General features: G+C 34.8%; 1 protein-coding gene across 8 annotated transcripts in view; it reads right to left on the bottom strand.

The window, feature by feature from the left end:
• Positions 1 to 21,929, bottom strand: part of DLG1 (discs large MAGUK scaffold protein 1) — a 249,074-nt gene that overhangs the window by 72,322 nt on the left and 154,823 nt on the right. For all 8 annotated transcript variants that reach the window (XM_063094507.1, XM_063094525.1, XM_063094541.1 and 5 more), the window contains 3 exons: positions 19,826 to 19,970; positions 9,521 to 9,641; positions 4,713 to 4,869 (listed from right to left, as the gene is read on the bottom strand). In XM_063094507.1, coding sequence (XP_062950577.1) covers positions 4,713 to 4,869; positions 9,521 to 9,641; positions 19,826 to 19,970 — 423 coding nt within the window. The remainder of the gene's footprint in view (positions 1 to 4,712; positions 4,870 to 9,520; positions 9,642 to 19,825; positions 19,971 to 21,929) is intronic.

Raw genomic sequence — 21,929 nt, 5'->3', positions numbered from 1 at the left:
TGTTTAGTTTAGGTTTCTAGTACTTTGACTATAATATACCTGGGTCTGGTTTTCTTTGTATGTATCCTGCCTGTGTTTGCTGAGCTTCATAGATTTGTGGGTTGATACCTGTCATCAATTTTGGAAAGTTCTTTGTCATTATCTCTTCAAAGTTTTCCCCTCTTTGTTAGACTGTCTGATATTGTTCCATAGATCTTGGATGCTCTGGCCTATTTTTTCCTCTCTATCTTTTTTGCCCTCTAGTTTTAAATTTCAGTTTGAGGGCCGACCCTGTGGCGCACTCGGGAGAGTGCGGCGCTGGGAGTGCGGCAGTACTCCCGCCGCAGGTTCGGATCCTATATAAGGATGGCTGGTGCGCTCACTGGCTGAGCACGGTGCGGCCGGTCACAAAAAGACAAAAAAAAATAAAAATAAAAAAATAAATTTCAGTTTGGAAATTTTCTTTGATATATGTTCAAGTTCATTGATTCTTTCCTCTGGTAATTCCAGTGTGCTATTAATTCTTTCAAGTAAAATTTTTACTTCTGACAGTTTTTTATTTCTAGCAATTCCATGTGATTCATTTTTTTTTTTTTTTTTTGTAGTTCCTATATCTTTGATGAAGTTTTCCAATCTCTTTATCCATTTACCTATGGATCCTTTAGCATTTTTATCATTATCATCATGATTTTATCATAACTATTTTAAAGTCTTGTCTGATATATCCAACATCTAAGCCTTCTCTTAATTTATTTCTATTGACTGCTTTCTGTCTTGACAAGTTATGTTTTCTTCCTTCTTCACATGTCTTTTATTTTTAATTATAAAGTAAACATTTTAGAAAAAACAACAATGGAGACTGAAAAAAAAAAATTTACTTCCAGAATAGGGAATAATCCATGTGTCACGCAGCTAGAATTGGGAGCTACATTAATATGATCTGTAGTTGAGCTGCAACTGGATTTTGTTGTAGCTTTTACTTAGTTTAGTTTAATATGTTTTGAGAACAGGATCAACACTTTTCCTTCTGATGGGCTTAGGATGTGAACACTGGTGAGATTCACAAGATAACTTTCAAAACTCTCTGCTCTATAACTCAGCTGCCAGCTTTCTGGGTTGGGGATAAATTCTCTTTGCTTTCTGGACCTGCTCCAGGCTTTCTGTGTCTTAGGAGATCTCTCTCTCTCTTTGTCCACATTGCCTTGGAGGGCTTTATCTCAACTCTTTTGCCCTACTTTCCATTCCTTAGCAACTAAAAGTACAGAGTTTCTGGGGTTGATTTTCACAGATCTTCTGCCCAGGGTACCCTACATTTAGTAAGAAGCTGCCTTATATCTGGGAATGCCCTGTATGATTCAAGAATGATTATCTCTCAGTTCTCCTCACTTGGTCCCCAAACTTTGACTCACTGCCTCTGAGTGCTCAGTTAAGACCCATAGGAAAGAGTTTGTCAGACAGATGCAGAATTGTTTTGTGGCTTCTAGAATTTTTATGTTTCACCAGTCCACAAGAGACCATTACATGTTCGGTAAAATTTTGGCTGGTTTCTACATATCCCTTTCTATTCTTCCTCCTCCTTCTACTAGTCTACCAAAGACTGAGAGCTACCATGGGTGTCTCCTCTCCTAGTTACTTTCTGAACATTAGGTCACTTAGTTCTCTTCAAATTCTCAGTTTCCTGATGTGTTTAGTTTTGCTAAACTTATCCAGATTGTTTTCGTTGCTAGGGAAAGAGTGATGGTCTCCTGAGATTTTCTACATTCTAAAACTAATTAGGCTCTATTTCTGCCTTACAAATCTATTCCAATAATCATTATTCTTAGATAGTACTATGCTTTTCTTTAAATATATAAGTGCAGTTCCCATTCAGTTGCACTACATATTAATAATTTTCTTTATTTTCTAAGATTGTAGTACTATAATCCTTAATAAAGTAGTGCTGCATATTTGAAGATTCAAGTGGCCAAGAGTTACTTTCAAGCATCAGTTGGTTAAACCATAATCCCAAAACAACTAAAACCAAAAGAGATTTCTTCTTCTTTTGTAAATGATCAGCCATCCCTCTTTCATCCTAAATTCAATCTATCCTTGAACTATAAAGGATCCTTAAAAGGATAGGATGCATAAATGTGTTGATACATCTAAGTATGTACAAGGGAGGGTCAGATGCCGAGAGAGAATGGTCTGAAACGGCATAAAATATGAAATTTACATTTCTGGAATGCTTTTCCTATTACGTTCCAGCCACATTTATCTTCAGTTTGAGGAGTATTTCCTGATTTTCTTTACTTTATGCTTACTAGTTGAAAAGGCCTCTATTGATTTATATTGAAGAAATGATTTAAGATAGTTAGCAACAGTAAAGAGCACTGATGACTCAGGATGTAATGTTTATTTCTACATCTCAAATCCTAAAGTTTCAAAATGTGTTACCACATACTTCTTAATTAAAAACAAAACAGCACAGCATAACATAATAGTTAAGGTAAATCTTGTCTGTACATTATTGGATACTATTAGTTACTATGGGCAAAATTAACCTCTAAATTTCAGTTTTCTCACTGGAAAAAAGGTAATAAAAATGATGGAAGGCTCCTGGGAGTCTACCTCAAGGAAAGTAAAAATTTTTCACTGGAACACCACTCCCCAATTCAGACAGCCCTGGATTCCTACAAATAAAGTAAATAAAGTATAGTTGACCCTTGAACAATGCAGGGATTGGGGGTGTTGACCCCTTGCACAGTCAAAAATCTGTGTGTAACTCCAAAAAAATTTTCAATATATTTATTGAAAAAAAAAAAAAAATCCACATATAAGTGGACCTGTGCAGTTCAAACCTGTATTGATCAAGGGTCAAATGTACTACTGAACATAAGCACAATGCAAAATTTAGTACACGAGAAAACTATTTACCACAAAGCACCATAAAATATCATGTACTACACACTTATGAACTGCAGATAATAGAACTATTATGTATAGAAAATAAAATAAGTATGTTTATCAGAAACACCTAATAGCATATAAGAACTTGTAAGTAATCAAGACCCTATCAAAATCACCAAGGCAGACTGGAAAAAGAAACAGAATGTCTAGAAAAAAATATTTTGAAATGAAAATCTAAGGAGACAGAGTTGATAAATATAAAATTGGGGTTAAAAGATATGAAGAACAGAATGATAATATCCTTCATAGGAGTTCAAGAATGACAGAATACATATAAAGTGGGAACAGAAAAATTTGAAAAGACAGTGGCTAAAAAGTTTCCAGAACTGATGAAAGACATGACTCCTCTGGTTCAATAAGCATAATGAATCCCAAACAGAATGAATAAAATGCTAGATATAGACTTATTTTAATGAAACCGCAGCACAACAAAGAGACCAAGATCTTAAGAGCAACCAGCAAAAACCAAAAAAAATCACCTACAGACAAGACAGACAAGCAGATCCTTTTTGTTAAATAGCAACAAAGAAGCCAGACAGCATAAAACAGTATCTTCGAAGTACTGAGAGACAATAGCTGTCAACCTAGAATTTTAAATTGAACTAAATTTACAAGTGAAGTTAAAATAAAGATATTTTCACACAAAGTCTAAGACTACTTACTATGAAGAAATTACTGCTGAAAGAACCAACCGAGGGCTTTCACTTTAGTGCTTTTGGATAGTTGAGGGACATTTTTGCATTTCACGGCAAGAGAGTTCTTTCTGCTAGCATGTAGAGGATGAAAATTAGAAAAGCTAAACTTTCTAAAATAAGCAAGACAGTCCTATCAATAATTAACTGTCCAATCCAAATGCTGTTAGTGGTCCACTAAGAAACAAAGAAGAAAAAGAAAGATACAAGGAGGGTTGGTAAGCAAAACAACTGTATACCACTTATGTTAAGTGTTAATAAAACAAAAGTAAAATGACTAAATGTGGAGGTATAAAAATGAAACAGAAGTAAAATACTAGAAACAGCATGATTAGGACTAGAATTTCCCAAGGTCTGTGTGTCATTAGGAAGAACAGAGAAGTACAGATCAGCTGTGGTCTAAAACTGTATGAGTAAAAACAACAAAAGCACATAGACATATTGAAAGTAAAAACAGGAGTAAAAACGAGGCAAAAAACCCAAAACAAAACAAACAAACAAAAGAAACAAGCAAAAATAAGTCAGATAGCCACGTTAATATCAGACAATAAAGCTTCTAGGGAAAAAAAAAATAAAGAGGATCATTACATAATGACAAAAAAGTTCAACCTACCAGGAAGGAATGACAATTCTGAACGTACATGCACCTAATGACATGGTTATATATATAAAAAGTTCATGCTGCCAGGACAAACTGCTAAATCTACCATCATATTTGGATAGCCTTAAAAACCTCTTAACAATAGATCAAGCAGACAACAGATTAAAGTATAAATAAGTATACAAGTAACTACACAAGTAACAAGATCAAGTTAATAGACACAGAGAGAACCTTTCAGTCAACAAATAGAGAATACATACTTTCTTCAAGCACATTTATAAAAACTGACCCCTTATAGGTCAAATATCAAAAGAAAACCTATTACCCAGAACATGTTCTCTGACAACGCAATAATCCTACAATTAAGTTGTAAAATGGTAAGAAGAAAACCAAGATATCCCATAACTTTAGGATATAAAAAACAAAAATCCCCACTTTTAATAATAGGTCATAGTTAAAATAAAAAAAATATTATCTTGATTAACATATCCTACCGATATAATACGATCTCCTTTTCTGAGCTCTCCACTTAGATCAGCAGGTCCTCCAGCCAAGATAAAAGAAATAAATATTCCTTCTCCATCTTCACCTCCTACAATGTTGAAACCAAGGCCTGTTGAGCCACGATGAAGAACAACTTTTCTAGGTTCCCTAAAAATTAAAAAAATATTGAATATCTTGGAAATTTTATATAGAACTTGACATTCTTTCAGTGAGAACTCCCTATTGATAAATCTTATATTATCAAACCATAAAAAAGCTAGATGAAATAGAGAAGATTTTCTCAAAACTGTGGGGTAAAAAGATCTTTTTTTTTTTTTTTTTTTTTTTTTTTTACCAGTAAGGGGATCGCAACCCTCGGCACAGTGTGGTCTGCACCACGCTCAGCCAGTGAGTGCACCCGCCATCCCTATATAGGATCCGAACCCGTGGCCTTGGTGCTACGAGCACCGCACTCTCCTGGGTGAGCCATGGGGCCAGCCCTAAAGAGATCTTTCTAGAATCTTTCTAGAACTTAGGTTCAGAAGTCAAAAGAAAAAAAAATCTAATTTTATATAAAAGCTAAACACCTGTGTTAAAAAGAAACATGAAACCAAAACAAAAAGTAGAAAACGTAGAAATTTAAAAAAAAACAACATAAAGAGCCTATCAAGAAATATACACTCATGAAAAGTTGATGTTGCACACATTTTACTGCCTATGAAGAAGTCACTGCTCCTACTTCTTAGATGTTACAAAAGCTATCCCTTTGTATTAGAGAAGGCATGCCTTCTCTAGTCCTGAAGGGATGAATTATGACTAACCTAAACTGGTCATTGTAATCTCATTTCCCTTTACTAAGGTGAGCAAGTGACCCCATTCTAGCCTCTCACAAATGAAGGGAAACTTTGTCATTTCCCCCCAAAAACCAGACCCTAACAAGGACAAACCATATTTGCTACCCTCTCTTCCTCCAAAAATCATCTGCACAAACAAATGAACAATAAAAACCCTTTACTTGGTTTGGACATAGTACAATCATGAAGTGTGAAACCAAGAGTATACCAGAGACACCATGGGCCTAAGGTTGCTACATCAAACTTGGGAATTGCCCGTCTTCAGTCTTTTTACATGAAATAATTAGGTATCTTTATTGCTTAAAAGCCACTATTAGTGATTGATTTATTATTGCTTTTTGTCAATTTTAAGATGCATCTATTCCCCCCCCCCCACATTTAAAATCTCTGAAATATAACTTACCATTGATAATTGCTGGCAGTTAAACATAGTTGTGTGAAACCATTCATACATTTTGGTCTGACCATGAAAGTACCAACAGTAAATTATTTCAGATTTGAGTTTATTCTTAAACAGAATACAGCATATTTGGTAACTATTTTTAAAATGTCATCTGATTTTCCTAAAACAGTGCAGAAAACTACTGGTCACAAAAGGCTTAACAGAATTAAATATTTTTAAAATGCAAATTTCAGGCATCCTTCCGTATAATGTGGAATTAATCGTAAACATTTTTTTGTTTGAAACTTAAACTGGTATTACCCAATCATACATAGTTATTCATCATTACTCAATTTTTCCAGCTCTCTTATAAGGTTCACAAAATTACATTTTATTGCTAGAATAGCAAAACTACACCATATGTTTAGGGATATAGTATATAATAAATATATACACACATATAAAAGAAAAAAGGGATAATGAACACAAAATTCAGGAAAGCACTTATTTGGTGGGGGAGGACAGTATAAGAGAAGCAGGATAGGATTGGGGCATAGACAGATTTCACTATATTGGTGATGTTTTATTTCTTATGTTAGACAGTGGATTCATGGCTTAGGGCTCCTATTAAGCTTTAAAACATATTTATGAATTATAATTTTACATTATCAAATACTTCAAAAATACCCTGCTGACATCCAGCAGTATTTCCAGAGGATAATGCCTTCTGATTTTCAAATAATATAAGCACATGAAAAGATGCTCAACATAATTAGTTTTTAGGGAAATAAAAATTAAAACCACGATGAGATACTTCATACCTATTAGGATGGGTATAAAAAAAAACACAAAACAGAACAGAAAGTAACAAGTATTTGTAAGGATGTGGGGAAACTGAAATTCTCATACATTACTGATGGGAATATAAAACGGTGCAGATAATATGGAAAACAGTTTGGTGGTTCCTCAGAAAGCTAACACAGAGTTACCACATGACCCAGCAGTTCTACCCCTAGGTATATATCCTAAGTAACTGAAAGCAAGGACTTGAACAGATACTTGTATACCAATGTTTATCATAGCATTATTCACAATAGCAAAAAGGTGGAAACAATCCAAGTGTTCATCAACAAATGGATAATCATAATATCATTCAGCCATAAATAAAAATGAAATTCTGATATATGCTACAACATAGATGAACCTTGAAAACATTATGCTGAGAGAAATATAAAGTACCTAGAATAGGCAAATCCATGGACATTAGAAGTTACCAGGGGCTGGGAGGACAGTGGAATGGGGAGTTATTGCTTAATGGTTACAAAGGTTGTCTGAGGTGATGAAAGGTTTTGGAAATAGTCATGATGGTTGCATAAAATTGTAAATGTGATTAATGCCATGGAATTTGTACACTAAAATGGTTAAAATGTCTAATTTTATGTTATATATATTTTATCACAATTTAAAAAAACTGATGTAATGCGCCAAAAATTATTGAGTTGTACACTTTATTTTTTTTTTGTCGTTTTTTTTTTTTTTTTTTCCGTGACCGGCACTCAGCCAGTGAGTGCACCGGTCAGTCCTATATAGGATCCGAACCCGCGGCGGGAGCGTCGCCGCGCTCCCAGCGCAGCACTCTACCAAGTGCGCCACGGGCTCGGCCCGAGTTGTACACTTTAAATGGGTAAAATTTCTGGCATGTGAGTGATATCTCAATAAAGCTGTTAATAAATAAGCTTTAGAACCATCAAGTATTTATTTATTTATTTATTTTTTGGTTTTGGAAATGTGAAATAACTTCTAAAAGGCTGCTTAGGTTCAAACTGTGGAGAACTTCTAATGTTTGGGCTAAGACTTTTGTACTTCATTATCTAGGCAAAGTAGCATAATTATCAAAAGGGAGTGATAAAACACACAACTTTTTAAGAAGACATATCCAGTAATCAACTACCTGATTTTCACAGAAGAGTGTGGAAACATACAGACTTATTGAAATATAATACTTCAAAGTCCAATATAATATTCTAGATAAGACATATGCAGTGAAAAAGGATGAGGGACAGCAATCAAAGTGCAAAAATATACCTTATTTTTTAGTATGTAAAATATGCAAACAGATTAAAGACTAGATAAGCCATTAACGTTTCTCCTCTTTACTTCAATAAATAGTATAGTCACGCACGTTTATCACGCAATCTTTGTGACCCTTAACTAATTTCTTGCAAACTCCCTCTCACTTTTCTACCTCTATTAACCACAGTTCTGTTCATTTTTTTTTTTTTGAAAGTTCAATGTATTATTGTGATTGTTTCTTTCTTTATTTTAATTCCCACTTATGAGTGAGGACATCTGGTATTTCTCTCTCAGTGCCTGGTTTATTTCACCTAACATAATTTTCTCTAAGTTCATCCATGTTGCTGCAAAAGACAGAATTTGATTATTTTTTTTATGGCAGAGTAGTATTCCATTGAATAAAGAGGCACTGTTAGTAAATAACAAAAATAAAATGGCCATGAAAGATCAGTCGAGGAGCATGCCTAAAGATTAACAGCCTTGAATACTCATATCACAAATAAAAACACTATCTTTCTCCTAATTTTCATTCCAAATGCAATTACTGTGCACCTATTAAGTTCTCAACATTGCTAACTCTTTAAGAAGAAAGACAAACACTCCTATCTGTCCTTAACAAGATCATTGACTCGAATCAGGAGTCTGGTAGGTAAAGAATAGTTACAATTATGATAATTTCAAAGGTTCAAAAATAATAATGCACTTAATATTTAATGTTAAATGCTATAATTAATATGAAATACTTGTATAAATTATAAAGCAAACTGTACATATTGTCCTATAATATACTGAATAATGTGAAAAAGATCTAAAATACTGTGTCACCAATCTTTTTCTATCTTGTTAGAAATCTTTGGGACTAAAAAGGCAACTAATCTACAAACTTCAGCATAGTCAGTAATGTTAGATGAAAGGAAGTTTTAGGTGGCAGGATATCAAGGATATATATCTAACAAAGAAAATACCACTTGTTAATTATGAACATCAATCAAATAACTGCCATATTTTATAGTATACACTAGACAAGAAATATATAAAAAGTAAGTTTAAATATGAACAAATATATTATTAATATAGTTTTACCTAAGCTAATTTCTATGGACAATTACCAAGCCTTTTTTAAAAAAAGCAATGTTAAAAAAAGAATAATAAAATAGAAATAAGAAAAATAAAAATAACATAAAATAAAACTAAAAAATGGTAAAAACGAAACAAAACAAAAGGGAAGCTCAGCTGGTTAGAGCATGGTGTTATACACCAAGATCAAGGGTTTGGATCCCCACACCAGCCAGCCCCAAACAAAAACAAAAAAATTAAATAAATAAAAATAAAGGAGCAGTAATTTATTTGTAACATAAAATATTTTTGTATTTCAGTCTTTTCAATGAAAAAATTAAAGTTCAAAAATTGTCAATAAAATTGTTTTAAAAAACTGTGGCTATCTTATGTAGTCAATTAAAATTCCATTTAATAAACTACTTTATGTAAGGATGAATGTTTAGTTCCTCACCTTGTTATTTCATCGTCTCCAAGCACTGCTTTAGAAACTGGTGAGTATCTAGCTGGTGATGCTGGTGTCTGTCCCAGGTAGGAAGATGGGCTAACATGGTTATCAACAGGCTGAGAAGCAGCTTCAAAACAACAAAAAGTGAAAAATATTTCAAACATGAAACAAGCTACTCAGTATCCCATTTATGAAATATTAATTTTAAAGTTAATGTATAATTCTCATGCCTTTGTATATCAGAATTTGGTAGAGAAACTGAATGAACTCAGTTTCCAGGTACAAACTAGTTTAGATACTCAAATCAATAAAGTAAACTTATCCCATTTGGTTTCTTACGAGAAAAAACAGCTGAAAAGAAATTTATGTTAACTTATTTTCACAATGAAATCCAAGAAAAATCATTTAAAAGACTGTCATAGAAAAAACTAAAATAAGTAAATCTGAAGTGCAATAACTTTGTTTTTCTGAGAAGTTATTTTGTAGACTACTATTTTTTTAAAAGTATGTACTCAAATTTGATTGTGAATAATGAAAACCAGAGCTTAAAAATAGGTACAAAAAGCCTGTGTACTTAAACCAGCTCAGATCTGTCAACCCAATTTATACCTATTCTTTTAAATTCACCCATAAAAGAAAAGCCTAGTAAAAAGCAAAAATAAAAAATGCAAAAAGCATTTCATTTCAGTAATAATAAATATTATAGATAGGTTGACATTCTAGCAAAAGCTAAAGACAGAAAATTATAAAGCTATTACTGATCATGCTTTCCAAAGACCCATGTGAGCAACACATTTCAATTGCAGCTTACAAAGACACAACACACTTGAATTATCTGAATCATTACCAAAATACATAGAAAGCAATTACTTAACTTTCTTTAGGCTTTAACTATAATAACAAAGCATATCAAAATTAATTAATAGTTATTTTCAAACATCAGTCTCTTCTTTCATTAAGTTTCTGACTGTCTTCTATAGACAAAGCACTGTGCTACACATTAGGGGCACAAAAATGCAGGGATCATTAGTTCAAATTACTATAGTAGCCAGACAGATAACATAAAGGATGAAGTCTCTAGTCACACAAAAGGAAGAAGTTCCCAGTGTCTACTGATAGTATAGGGCTTGGAGATCTAGCATATCTATTGGTATTATAGATTTGCAGTACTCAACAGCAATTGTTTCCTATCTAGTTCATATATAAGATACTCTTTTATATTTGAGCCAAAGGACTTTCTACCAATGGTTCTTGACTTTGAAAGTCCAAAGTCTTTCCCAGGTGATTATAATCTGTGCTTTTTAAGGGAACTAACATGTAGCCCTAAATCAACAAATACCCATGTGAATAATCGCCAGCCCTTTAAAATCCAGAGTTTACTGACTTCTGACTCTTAAATTGCTTAGATGCATTATCATGTTTGGATGGGGCAAAATTATAGAACTGGACAAGAAATTGAGTCAAGTGCCCAAATCAGAAAATGTACCTTTTCCCTGCCATATCCAGACTTCCCCTTTAGTCGATGGATCCTTTCTTGAACAGTTAATCTCACATGTAAGGCATAGTATCAAACTGCAGGGACTAAAAATTGATGTTCCCATCAAAGAAATGATAGCCCCCAAAAAGGATCAGATAAAAGAATGCTATTTATTATACTCCAAATTTTATGTACAAAGGTCTCTCAGAGAACTACAAAGCAAGCCTAATTCATTATCCTCAGATAACAAGATTAATGACCTAAGACCACTAAGGTTTGGGAGAAAAGCAAGTGGAAGACCTTGAAGAGAACGTCGGAAGATACTGGTGGCCAAATCAGAAGTTTAACAAGGCCTTCCAGCTGAAAAGCATGTAAGTTAAAAGTGAGAAGACACGTAATGCAAAAGCATGAGCATTTTAACATCGGCAGAGAAACTATGTTCTCTGTTAGATACAATGGACTTACTTTTTTCCTTCACTAATAAACCTACTTTTATTCCTGGGTACTATATTTTGGTTATTACCCATATTTTGATTACCTTATTTTGGTTACGATCACTGATTGTGCCTCTTTATCTCCTATGGTTCACAGATACCTTCTATAACCTTTCTCTCATTCTTTCTTTCACTACGCTCGCTAAAAATATTTTCACCTAGTATATCAATTCTTTTCCAACTTTGACATTTGCTTCCTTGCAGGATGCCTCAGCCAGAAACACCCTCTTCATCACTGCTTGATAATTACTTTGTCTAATATGACCCAGTCCTCTTCTGCTGAGATAACAAGACATAGAAAATCTGAACCGTCTAGTATCTGCTAAGGAAACTAAATTCAGAACTAAAATCCTTCCCACCAAGGAAACACCAAGTCCAAACAGATGGCTTCACTGGTAAATTCAACCAAACATTCAGGGATGAAATAAAATCAATTTTATAAAAACTTTCAGAGAATAAAGGGAGAGAGCATGCTTTTCAACTACACTATGAGACCAGCATAACCATAATACCAAAACATTACAAGAAAGGAAAATCTCAGGACACTATCTGAGGTTCATGCTTGTGAATATGGGTGCACAACCCTAAACAAAATGCAAGCAGTTCAAACCCAATGATATATAAAATACACCACATGGTGCATGTGGGTTTATTCTAAAAATGTAAGATTGGTTTAACATTAGAAAATCAATGTAATTTACCACATTAACAAAATTAAGGAGAAAAATCATCTCGATAAATAACAAATTTGATGAAATTCAACATGTGAAAGATAAAAACTCTCCATAAACCAGGAATAAAGATTGACTTTCTTAATCTGATAAAGGGTCTACAAAAGACCTGCTGGTAGCACCATCTGCAGTGGTGAAATACTGTTTCCTCCCACCGTTTGTAAACATGACTGTGACATTCATTAACATCATTTCTACTTAACATTGAACTGGAGGTCTTACCAGTGTATCAGACAAGAAAAAGGAAAATGTACAGTATAAAGATGGGAAAGAAAGAAGTAAAACTGCCATTATTCACAAAGGATATGGTTATATATACAGACCATCCAAAACAATCTACAAACTATTTGAGTTAATGAATTTAGTGAGATTATTGACTACAAAACTAATAGCAGTACTATTTATAACAACATCAAAAACATCAAATATCCAGGACTAAATCTAACAAAAGATTTATAAAATCTCTACTATACTATAAAATACTGCTAAGAGAAAGTAAAAAGGACCTAAATAATTGGAGAAAAACATGTTCATGGACTGGCTAAAAGACTCAATTTTAATTTTCCTAAATTGATCTGTAAATTTTTTGATTCTAAAATTAATAAGAAAATGCAAAGAAGATCCAATATAATGTTAAGAATAACCAAACCAAAAAATTTAGATTACAGAAATCAACACATAAAGTTATAATTAAGAAAGTGCAGTATTGGCACAAGGACAGACAAGATCAATAAAAGAGAAGAGTCTAGAAATACATCTACACATATATGGTCACCTAATATGTAATAATAAAGTGCCAGTGCAATTCAGTGGCAGAAATGATGATCTTTTCAATGAATAGTGTTGCATCAACTGGATATCTGTATGAAAAAAAAATCTCACATTACATGCAAAAACTAAATACGAATGAATCAAGCCTAAATGTGAATGGTGAAACAATAAAGCTTCTATAGGTCCCTTATGACCTTGGGCTAGGATAAGATATCAATGGGTCACTAAAAGCACAAACCATGAAAGAAAATATCGATAAACCAACTTGATTAAAATTTTAAAAAATTATTCATCAAAAAGCACCATTAATGGGGGAAAAGGGAAAAAACAAACTTAGTGAAGACATCTACAAGGGATATAAGTGATTAAAGAATTATTTCTTAAATACATAAATTTTCCTTCAAATTATTAAGAAAAGGACAGACAAAACCAACAGAAAAATGTAAAAAGAATTTAACGGACATTGCACATATGACTGTCAAAACAATAAGCACATGCAAAGGTGTTGAATTTCATTAGTCATCAGAAAAAACTTGCAATAAATAATAAATACAAAATTAGCAATAAAATCATGATATAACTCTACAAATACTCATAAAACCCATAATTAAAAAGACTGATAATACCAAGAGTTGGTGAGGATGTAGAAAAACTGGAGTATAAATTATTTCCAATACCTTGGAAATTGTTTAGCAGCAGCACTTGAATACTAAACATAAGCCTACCCTGTAACAAAGAAATCTCACTCCAAGAGAAATTAGTGCATATGTCCAATAAGGACAAGTGTGTAAATGTCCAGAGCATCTATATTCATAATAGATTAAAACTGGAAGCAAACCAACAGTAAAATGGAAAATTTGTTGTACATTCATACATAGCAATAAAAAGTACCCAACTGATACATATAACAAGGTGCACGCATTATGCAAAACATTAAGCTGCTGTCTTAAAATCTATGCCCCTTTTTGAACGTTTTACTTTCAATTGAAACATTAAAGAAAACAATTACTGGTTCTGGTCAAGATGGCAGAACAGACAGTCCCCAGAGTCACTCTCTCTCACAAATCAACCAATTTACAACTATCAAAATGTAGCATCAGCCAAGCTGGGACCACTGGAGCTCAAGGGAAGAGAAGAGACCTACAGAGTTCACAAAGGCAGGAGAAACCATGATGAGAGAAAGAAAAAACTGCTCTGAGTGTTTTGTGTCACAGCTGCTTTCATGCTGGTGCTACTGAGTACATGGAACAGGAGCAAGCAGACGCCACAGCTGTGCCCTTCAGAAGGAGTTACTTGCAGGCTGCAGGGGAGAAGAGGGCCCCCAGAAAAGCAAGACCACTAATAAGGTTCCCATGGACCCATGCAGGAGCGAGGAGCCAGAAGAGCTGAAAAAGGCGAGCCATTCAGAGGGCGGTGAGTCATCGCAAGGGACGGGTGCAGGGCCCATCTCATGGGAAGTGTTTAGAGCATGGGTGGTGGGGGAGACAGGCCCACCGGGAGAACAATGGGACACAGTAAGGACAGCTGATCTGCCCCTCAATCAGCGCAGGACCACTCAGAGGTGACTGGTCTGGAATATAGAATTGCATGGGGTACAACTTGAGGAAAAAACTCAGGCCCAGATCAGAGTTTCTACACAACCCAGGTGCACCGGTCTCTGGAGAGCAGGAAGTACCTATAAGGTCAGCCATTAAACCCTGAGCTGCACAAAAAGCCTTCCCTAGGGAATCAGCAGCAAAGCAGCAATTTAGCTCAACCACACAGCTCAAGTACTGGTTCCCACAGGAAGTTTCCCAAAGTTAGAAGTAAGCAATGGACAAAAAATTAGTTCCTGCCCAGGCACACCACTAGTGCCTTGGGGCCTGCCAAGGGACATAAGGCATGGAGCCGGGGACTGGACCTCTGCTACAACCACTCACACCACTAGCACCTAGGGGCTCACTCGGGAACCCAAGGCTTGGAGAAGGGGACCGGACCCTCCTCCCACAACCAGGCACAACATGCCAGCCCCTTGGGGCCCATCTGGGGACCCAAGACATGGAGCCAAGGACCAGACCCTCCTCCCACATCCAGGCACACTGTGCCAGCAACTTGGGGCCCATCCAGGGACCAGAGGCATGGTGTTGGGGACTAGATCCCCCTCCCACAACCAGGCCTACCATGCTAGCACCTCAGGGCCCGCCCATCCAGTGACCCAAGGCATGGAGCTGGGGACCAGACACTCCCGACAACCAGGCCAAGGAGCATGCCAAAAACATCACCTCCATGTGGGTGGCCCACTACAGCCAACACAATAACCATGGCCGCTGTGAAAGCGGCTAGACGCCCAAACCACCATGCAGATGGTCCGCCAGCCACTGGAGTGCATTGACACAAGGAGAGTCAGTCACCAGCAGAGATAAAGAAAAGAAGAGGATGTCTCTTTCCACAAAGCCCATTTCAGAGTAACAAAAAAAAGTATCTGTTCTATGATAATATTGGGGGACCTGATCACACCTCTCAGCATTGGACATATATCATCTAGGCAAGAAATCAACAGAGTAACCATTATTCTTTCAGAAGGAGAGAGGAAATCTAGGGTAATTAGAGGGGGGAGGGGGGAAGTAGTGGGGATGGGGAAAGATTGGACAAGGAGCATAAAGAATAATTACGATGTGTAACAATATATATGCTAGTAATACTGATTTGATCAACATATCTCAACGTTGAACCCCCAAAATATGTATGATCAATTTTGATTCAATAAAAATTAAAAATAAATAAATAAAAAGAAAACAATTACTGAAAAATATAAAATAAGAACAGAATAGAGAAATATTTCATGTTCCTGTGCAGAAAGACCCAACATTATAAAGATGCCAGTTCTTTCCAACCCAAATCTTATGAAACTCACATCAAAATTCAAATGAAAGAGTAAACGTTAAAATAGTGGTAAGGCATGTACTCACTCATAAGTGAGAGCTAAGAGAGAAAGAAGGGAAGAAAGACCACAGTGGTGTGTTGGACTTGCAGAGGGAGAGAGCATACCTATGGATACAAAGTGGAGTGGGGGAAAAGGGGATGCAGAGGGAGGTTGGGGATAATTGGGTGGGGGACACAGGGTACAATCACAATTTGTAATAATGGGCATGCTGCCAGTATGGATCTGGCCTTCACATCTTGGGCACAAGGGGTGATAACCAGCTTTGTATCTCAGGAATATTCATAACCAATAAAAATAAATAAATAAAATAGTGGTAAGACAACTCTATGTAAAAGAACAAGAACAGGAGACTTGCCCTATCAGATATCAGTATTGTTTCCTTCTTATGAGTAGATCAAGTACCATTTCTCACATTTAAAAAATCTTTTATAGACTCTTCCCATTTTTCTACTAGGTATGTTTCTTTTTTGATGTGAAGGAGTTCACTACATGGTAGAAAAATTACCTCTTTGTGACATTAAGTAAAGGAGCAGTAGTTGGAGGTATCTTAGATTGCAGGAAGGTCCTTCCCACTCCCTTAAGATAGGAAATGTTATAGCATGTTTGTGTGATAATGGTAATGATCCAGGAAAGAGAGAATTTGATCATGCCAGAGAGAGAAGGGATAGCTGTAAGAGCAAGACCCTTTGTGGAACAGAAATAATGAGATTCGGTATACATACGGAAGACCTGGTCTTTGACAGAACAGTGACAGTTACTACATTATAATACAAGGGAAAGCAGAGTTTTGAAGTAAAGATACAATTACACAGATAGATGTGAAAGTGGAAGGATAAGGAAGTTTTCTTCTGGGTGCTTATACGAAATATGAAGTGAGGTCATCAGTTACGACTGAAGAGTAGATGACAAGTGAAGGTTTGAAGAGAGGGAAAAATTTTCAGAATGTGAGAGTAAATTAATTAGGGAAATGTAGTAGGACTGCAGGCAGGAGTGAGGCCCATCTGAGATTCATGGTCCTAAGTTAAAAGACAGCACAATTTTGTGCTTTTCTCCAGTCATGTTTTGCTTTTTAAGGAGTAGGAATGGAGATGACAGCAAAGCTTGGGTGAACCAGTGTTGGGATTTTGTCATTGAAGGGGGAGGGAGCAAAGGACTGGAACATACGTGCAAGGAAGTGAATATCATGACAAACCATGGAATCTAAGCTTAAGAAAGCAGAAAAATGGGGACACAAGGGGGCAACAAGTGGTAATGTCTAACTATCCGTCAAAATGAGGTTGAATTGTTAGAATAGAGATGAATGAACTGAGGGTTGCAGTCAGAGAACTGGATGATTTAAACAGAGACTTTAGAGGTGATGAAGGTATTATCTAAAGTATTATCCTGGAAGCAAGTATCTGAGCTGAAGTGGAGGGAAGGATGGTTAGAAAGAAAGAGATCAAAAAACTATAAAGGTAAAATCATCAGTGTGGATTGTGCACATCACTAAGAATGACCATGTGAATAATAGTAGCAAAGAAGACAATGGGTCTGGCACTAAAATATTCATTGATGAAAGCCAGATTGATGAAGACAACACTAGATGGCTATAACATAAGGGACAGGCAGTAAGTTAAATAGTCTGATATAGCAAGAGCTTCAGGAGAGCTGACAGGTAGAAATCATTTATGTAAAAAAAATTTAAACACAAATGCTTTTTAAAAAACATAAATTGTAGAATGAACATAAACTGGAAGTGTACAACAAAATTCATAATTAGAGTTGTATAAGAAGAGAGGGAAAGTAAAACATTATGATAAAGTTGAACTAGCAAGGTGAACTTCAACTCTTTCATAATGGTCTATTAATTCACTAGATGGTGGACTTAAAAAAACAAAGAAATAAATATCCTATCTATGCTTATGGGGAAAAAAACCCCAATCGTTATTTAATTACAGTAGTCCCCCGACCTAATCCACAAGGGATATTTCCAAGATCCCCAGTGAATGCCTGAAACTGTAGATAGTACTGAACCCTATGCATACTATGTTTTTTCCAATATATATACATACCTATGATAAAAGTTTAGTTTATAAATTAGGCAAAGTAAGAAATTAATGACAATAACTAATAATACAATAGAACAATTATAACAGGATTCCAGCATCACTACTCTTATGCTTTGAGGCCATTATTAAGTAAAATAAGGGTTACTAGAACACAGGCACTGTAATACTGAGGGAGTCTGATAACAGATATGGCTACTATGTGACTGACTAATGGGAGGATGGTGTGGAGAGGCTGGACAAAGGGATGACTCACATCCCAAGCAGGATGGAGCAAGCTTTCATCACACTACTCAGAACGGTGTGAAATTTAAAACTTATGAATTGTTTACTTCTGGAATTTCCCATTTAATATTTTTGGACCACAGCTGACCAAGGGTAGTTGAAACTGAGGAAAACGAAACTGTGGATAAAGAGGGACTACTGTACTACTCTTTAGAATTAGCTCTTCTATTTTTAAAAAAATGTCATATTATCATACATAAAAAGGGGTAATTCAATATAAAAAAACATTTTGCTCAGTTTAACGTGTTTATAAGAAGCAGTCTATTGTATATTTGGGCACACATAATCAGGACACCAAATCTCAATTTGTGGAACAACTGTCAGAATGAACACTTGGTAGTCTTGAAGAAATAAGCAGTATTCAAAGTAAGACTGACACTTGAATTAAAGAATACAATAGCTTATTACTGAAATTGCATCTTTAATCACATATAAAAATATACAAAGCCTTTATATAAAGTTTGTATGCAAAACCAAGTATATGTAAGAATTTCAAATAAGTAACAAGGTTCTTTTCTTTGACACAAAAGGTGTAAGACACCATCCCTGTCCATTAGAGGGGCTGAATACTATTAAGGAAATAATTCAGTTGTATTAGAGTAATTAATAAACCAATGAGCAGATAATAAAGACGTATCATCAGAGGATGGTATATAGATTCTAAAATATAATTCGTATTTAACTTGTTATGATTAGCAGTGGTAATGAATCTTCGCAGTTTTAAAATGGGGAACATTGCTGTTTATAAAATCACAAATATTTCTAAAATTCTACAATTTAAAAAAGGCACACTCAAAAGCAGATTACAAAGGGTACATTTGAGAACTTCATTACTTGTGGGTTCCTCTAATATTAACTCAATGCAAAGAAGAAATACAGCTTTCATTTTTCAGCCAACACAAATACATTAAAAAATACATTTAAATCTCTCCTCAGCTTGTATATTAAAAAAACAAAATCAAATAAAAACTTAAAAATACATTAGTACTTTAATAACAATTAAATTCTATGCAACACAATTAAATTGCATACAAATATGGTTAGGCAGTACACTAGGACCTTACAGTACAAAGTGATGAAACTGAGAATATAGACAATCCCTTAAATTTTAGAAATATTTTAAATTAGTGTTTCTCAAAGTGCAGTCCATGAACCGCAGCACCAGAAGTATCAGGATTATTCTGCTTGTTAACAGAATAAACTGCTTATTAAAGCAAATTTCTGTGCTCAATCACAAAACTATTAGAACAAAACAAGAATGTGCATTATTTACAAATATCCTTTGGTAACTGATATTTACATAAAAGTTTAAGAATTAATGCCTTAAATGTTAAGAATCAATGCCTTAATTAATTACAACTGTAAAATCTTAAAGGTGAAAAAGGATCCTACCTTCTTACTATGAAGATTCTGACTTTAAACAGATTTTTAAAAACTATTAGAATAAAATGTTTAATAATTCCTTTGAAAATATCTTTATAATGTTAAAATATTTTATATTATACTATACCAGCAACATTTCATTTAAGTGCATCATATCTAAAGAAATAGATAAATTTAAGTAAACTTAAGCAAACAGACTTACAGTTGGTGATATCAGGTGGTGCATAGCCATCATTCATATACATACTTGTGGGTTTTGCCACTTTCAAATAAACAAAATCAGATGTGTTCTTTAAGGCAGTTACTGCTTCTTCATGAGTAACTTCTTCTAAACATACACTATTCACCTAAAAGAAAAGCCCAAAGATGTCTGTTTTATGACATTCTCACTTGCTTTCTGAGTTTTGGTTATAAACAATCACACCAAAAGATAGGGAAAATAAGAAAATGATTTAAGAAAAATAAAGGTGGATGGAAAGAAAATACCCATTTTTGTTGTCTATGATACCTGGAAGTTGTTTATGATGATGTGAAATAGTTCATGGAATTGTTAACAGAATATCCAATCTTAATTACACTCCTATTCCTCCTATTCCCCCAGCCTCAACCTTCTCCCACTCTTAGGCATTTAGGAATGCATGGGAGTATATTTTAGTCTTTTTTTTAAAGAAATGGGACCATATTAAAATTTTTGTTCTACAAATAGATTTTTAATCTAAAGTATCTTACAGATTGTTCCATGTTGGGACACACAAAACTGGTGCAGAGAACCTCATTGTGTGGTTATATCATAATTTATTAAGCCATTCCTATATTAATAGATATTTAAATTGCTCTCAAATGGCTTTAGTAAATTTACACTCACTACCACAGAATAAGGGAGTAACAATCTACTTATAGACTTGGCCAACACTGAATATTTTTAAAAGTCTATAAAATGATGCATGCTTACAATTTGTACATTGATTACACATATTTTTTAATTTGTACTTCCATTGTTAATAGTCAAGTTGACGCATTTTTCAATTGTTTATTGGCCATTTATCTATCTTCTGTATAGAAATATAATGGATTTTTAGGTAGTGCTGCTGGATCCTGCAACCTTGCTGAACTCATTTATTAGTTGTTTTAGTATGTTCCTTTCGATTTCTTATATACTGTATTATGTCATCTGCAAATATAGTTTTATTTCTTCCTTTCCAATCTGAATGTCTTGTTCTTGTCTTATTGCCTTGGCTAAAATCTCCAGTACAACACTGAACAGAAGTGGTAGTCTGTCTTTCTAGGAATTTGTCTATTTCACCTAAATTATCTAATACACCGGCACACAGTTGTTCATAGTATTCTCTCATTTTCCCTCTTTCATTCCTGCTTTCAGAAATTCGAGTCTTCTCTCTTTTTTCTTGGCCAGTCTAGCTGAAAGTTTGTCAATTTTGTTGATCTTTTCAAAGAACCAACTTTCAGTTTTGTTGATCTCCATAGTTTTTCTATTCCGTATTTTGTTAATTTCTGCTCTAATCTTTATTATTTCCTTCTTTCTTCTTGCCTCAGGTTTAAATTGCTCTTCAATAAAATTTTTTTGCAAAGAAAGAAAATATCAATGTTGCTGTTTTAAATTAGTGTACTAAAATATTAATTTTAATATATTTTTCATTTCCCTAGTTTTTACATTATAATTGACAGTAGGAGAGTTTTTAATGTTTTGACAAAAATTTTTAAAGGTCATGGAAGAACTGTAATTTTCCCCATTAATACTGCATTGCAAGGTTTTAGTAGCATGGTCACTTTTATGGTCCCACACTACCGTGCAAAGTAAGGACTACCTGCATTTTGAAATACATAGCTGTGACTGGCCAGCTGGCAAAAAAAAAAAAGGAAATATACAGTTGTGGGATACTGTTCTTTTGGTGGCCTGCAATGAGCCATGCATCCTGGTATTCACACCCTTGTACAATACCCTCCTACACTGAATCTTGCTTGACCATGTAACTAGCTTTAGCCAATGAGATATTCTGTAACTGTGATGCAAAGAGGGGATTGATAAATGCCATACATTGGAGCTTGTCCTCTTGGAAAGGTCACTATTGGAACCTGGACACCAACGAGTGAAAAGCCCAACCTAGCCATGAGGAGAGGTCACTGGAGAATTAAACATCCGGCTAACAGCCCCAGTTGAGCTCCCGGCTGACAGCCAACACCAACTTGCCTATCATGTGTGAGCCAACTTGGAAGTGGATTGTCTGGTACTAGTTAAGCCAACCCAGTTGATACTATGTGGAACAAAGACAAGTCATCCCTGCCAAGCC

The sequence above is a fragment of the Cynocephalus volans genome, chromosome 1 (genome assembly GCF_027409185.1).
Source record: "Cynocephalus volans isolate mCynVol1 chromosome 1, mCynVol1.pri, whole genome shotgun sequence".
Taxonomy (NCBI): Eukaryota; Metazoa; Chordata; class Mammalia; order Dermoptera; family Cynocephalidae; genus Cynocephalus; species Cynocephalus volans.
This window is presented reverse-complemented; position numbering and strand designations above follow the sequence as displayed.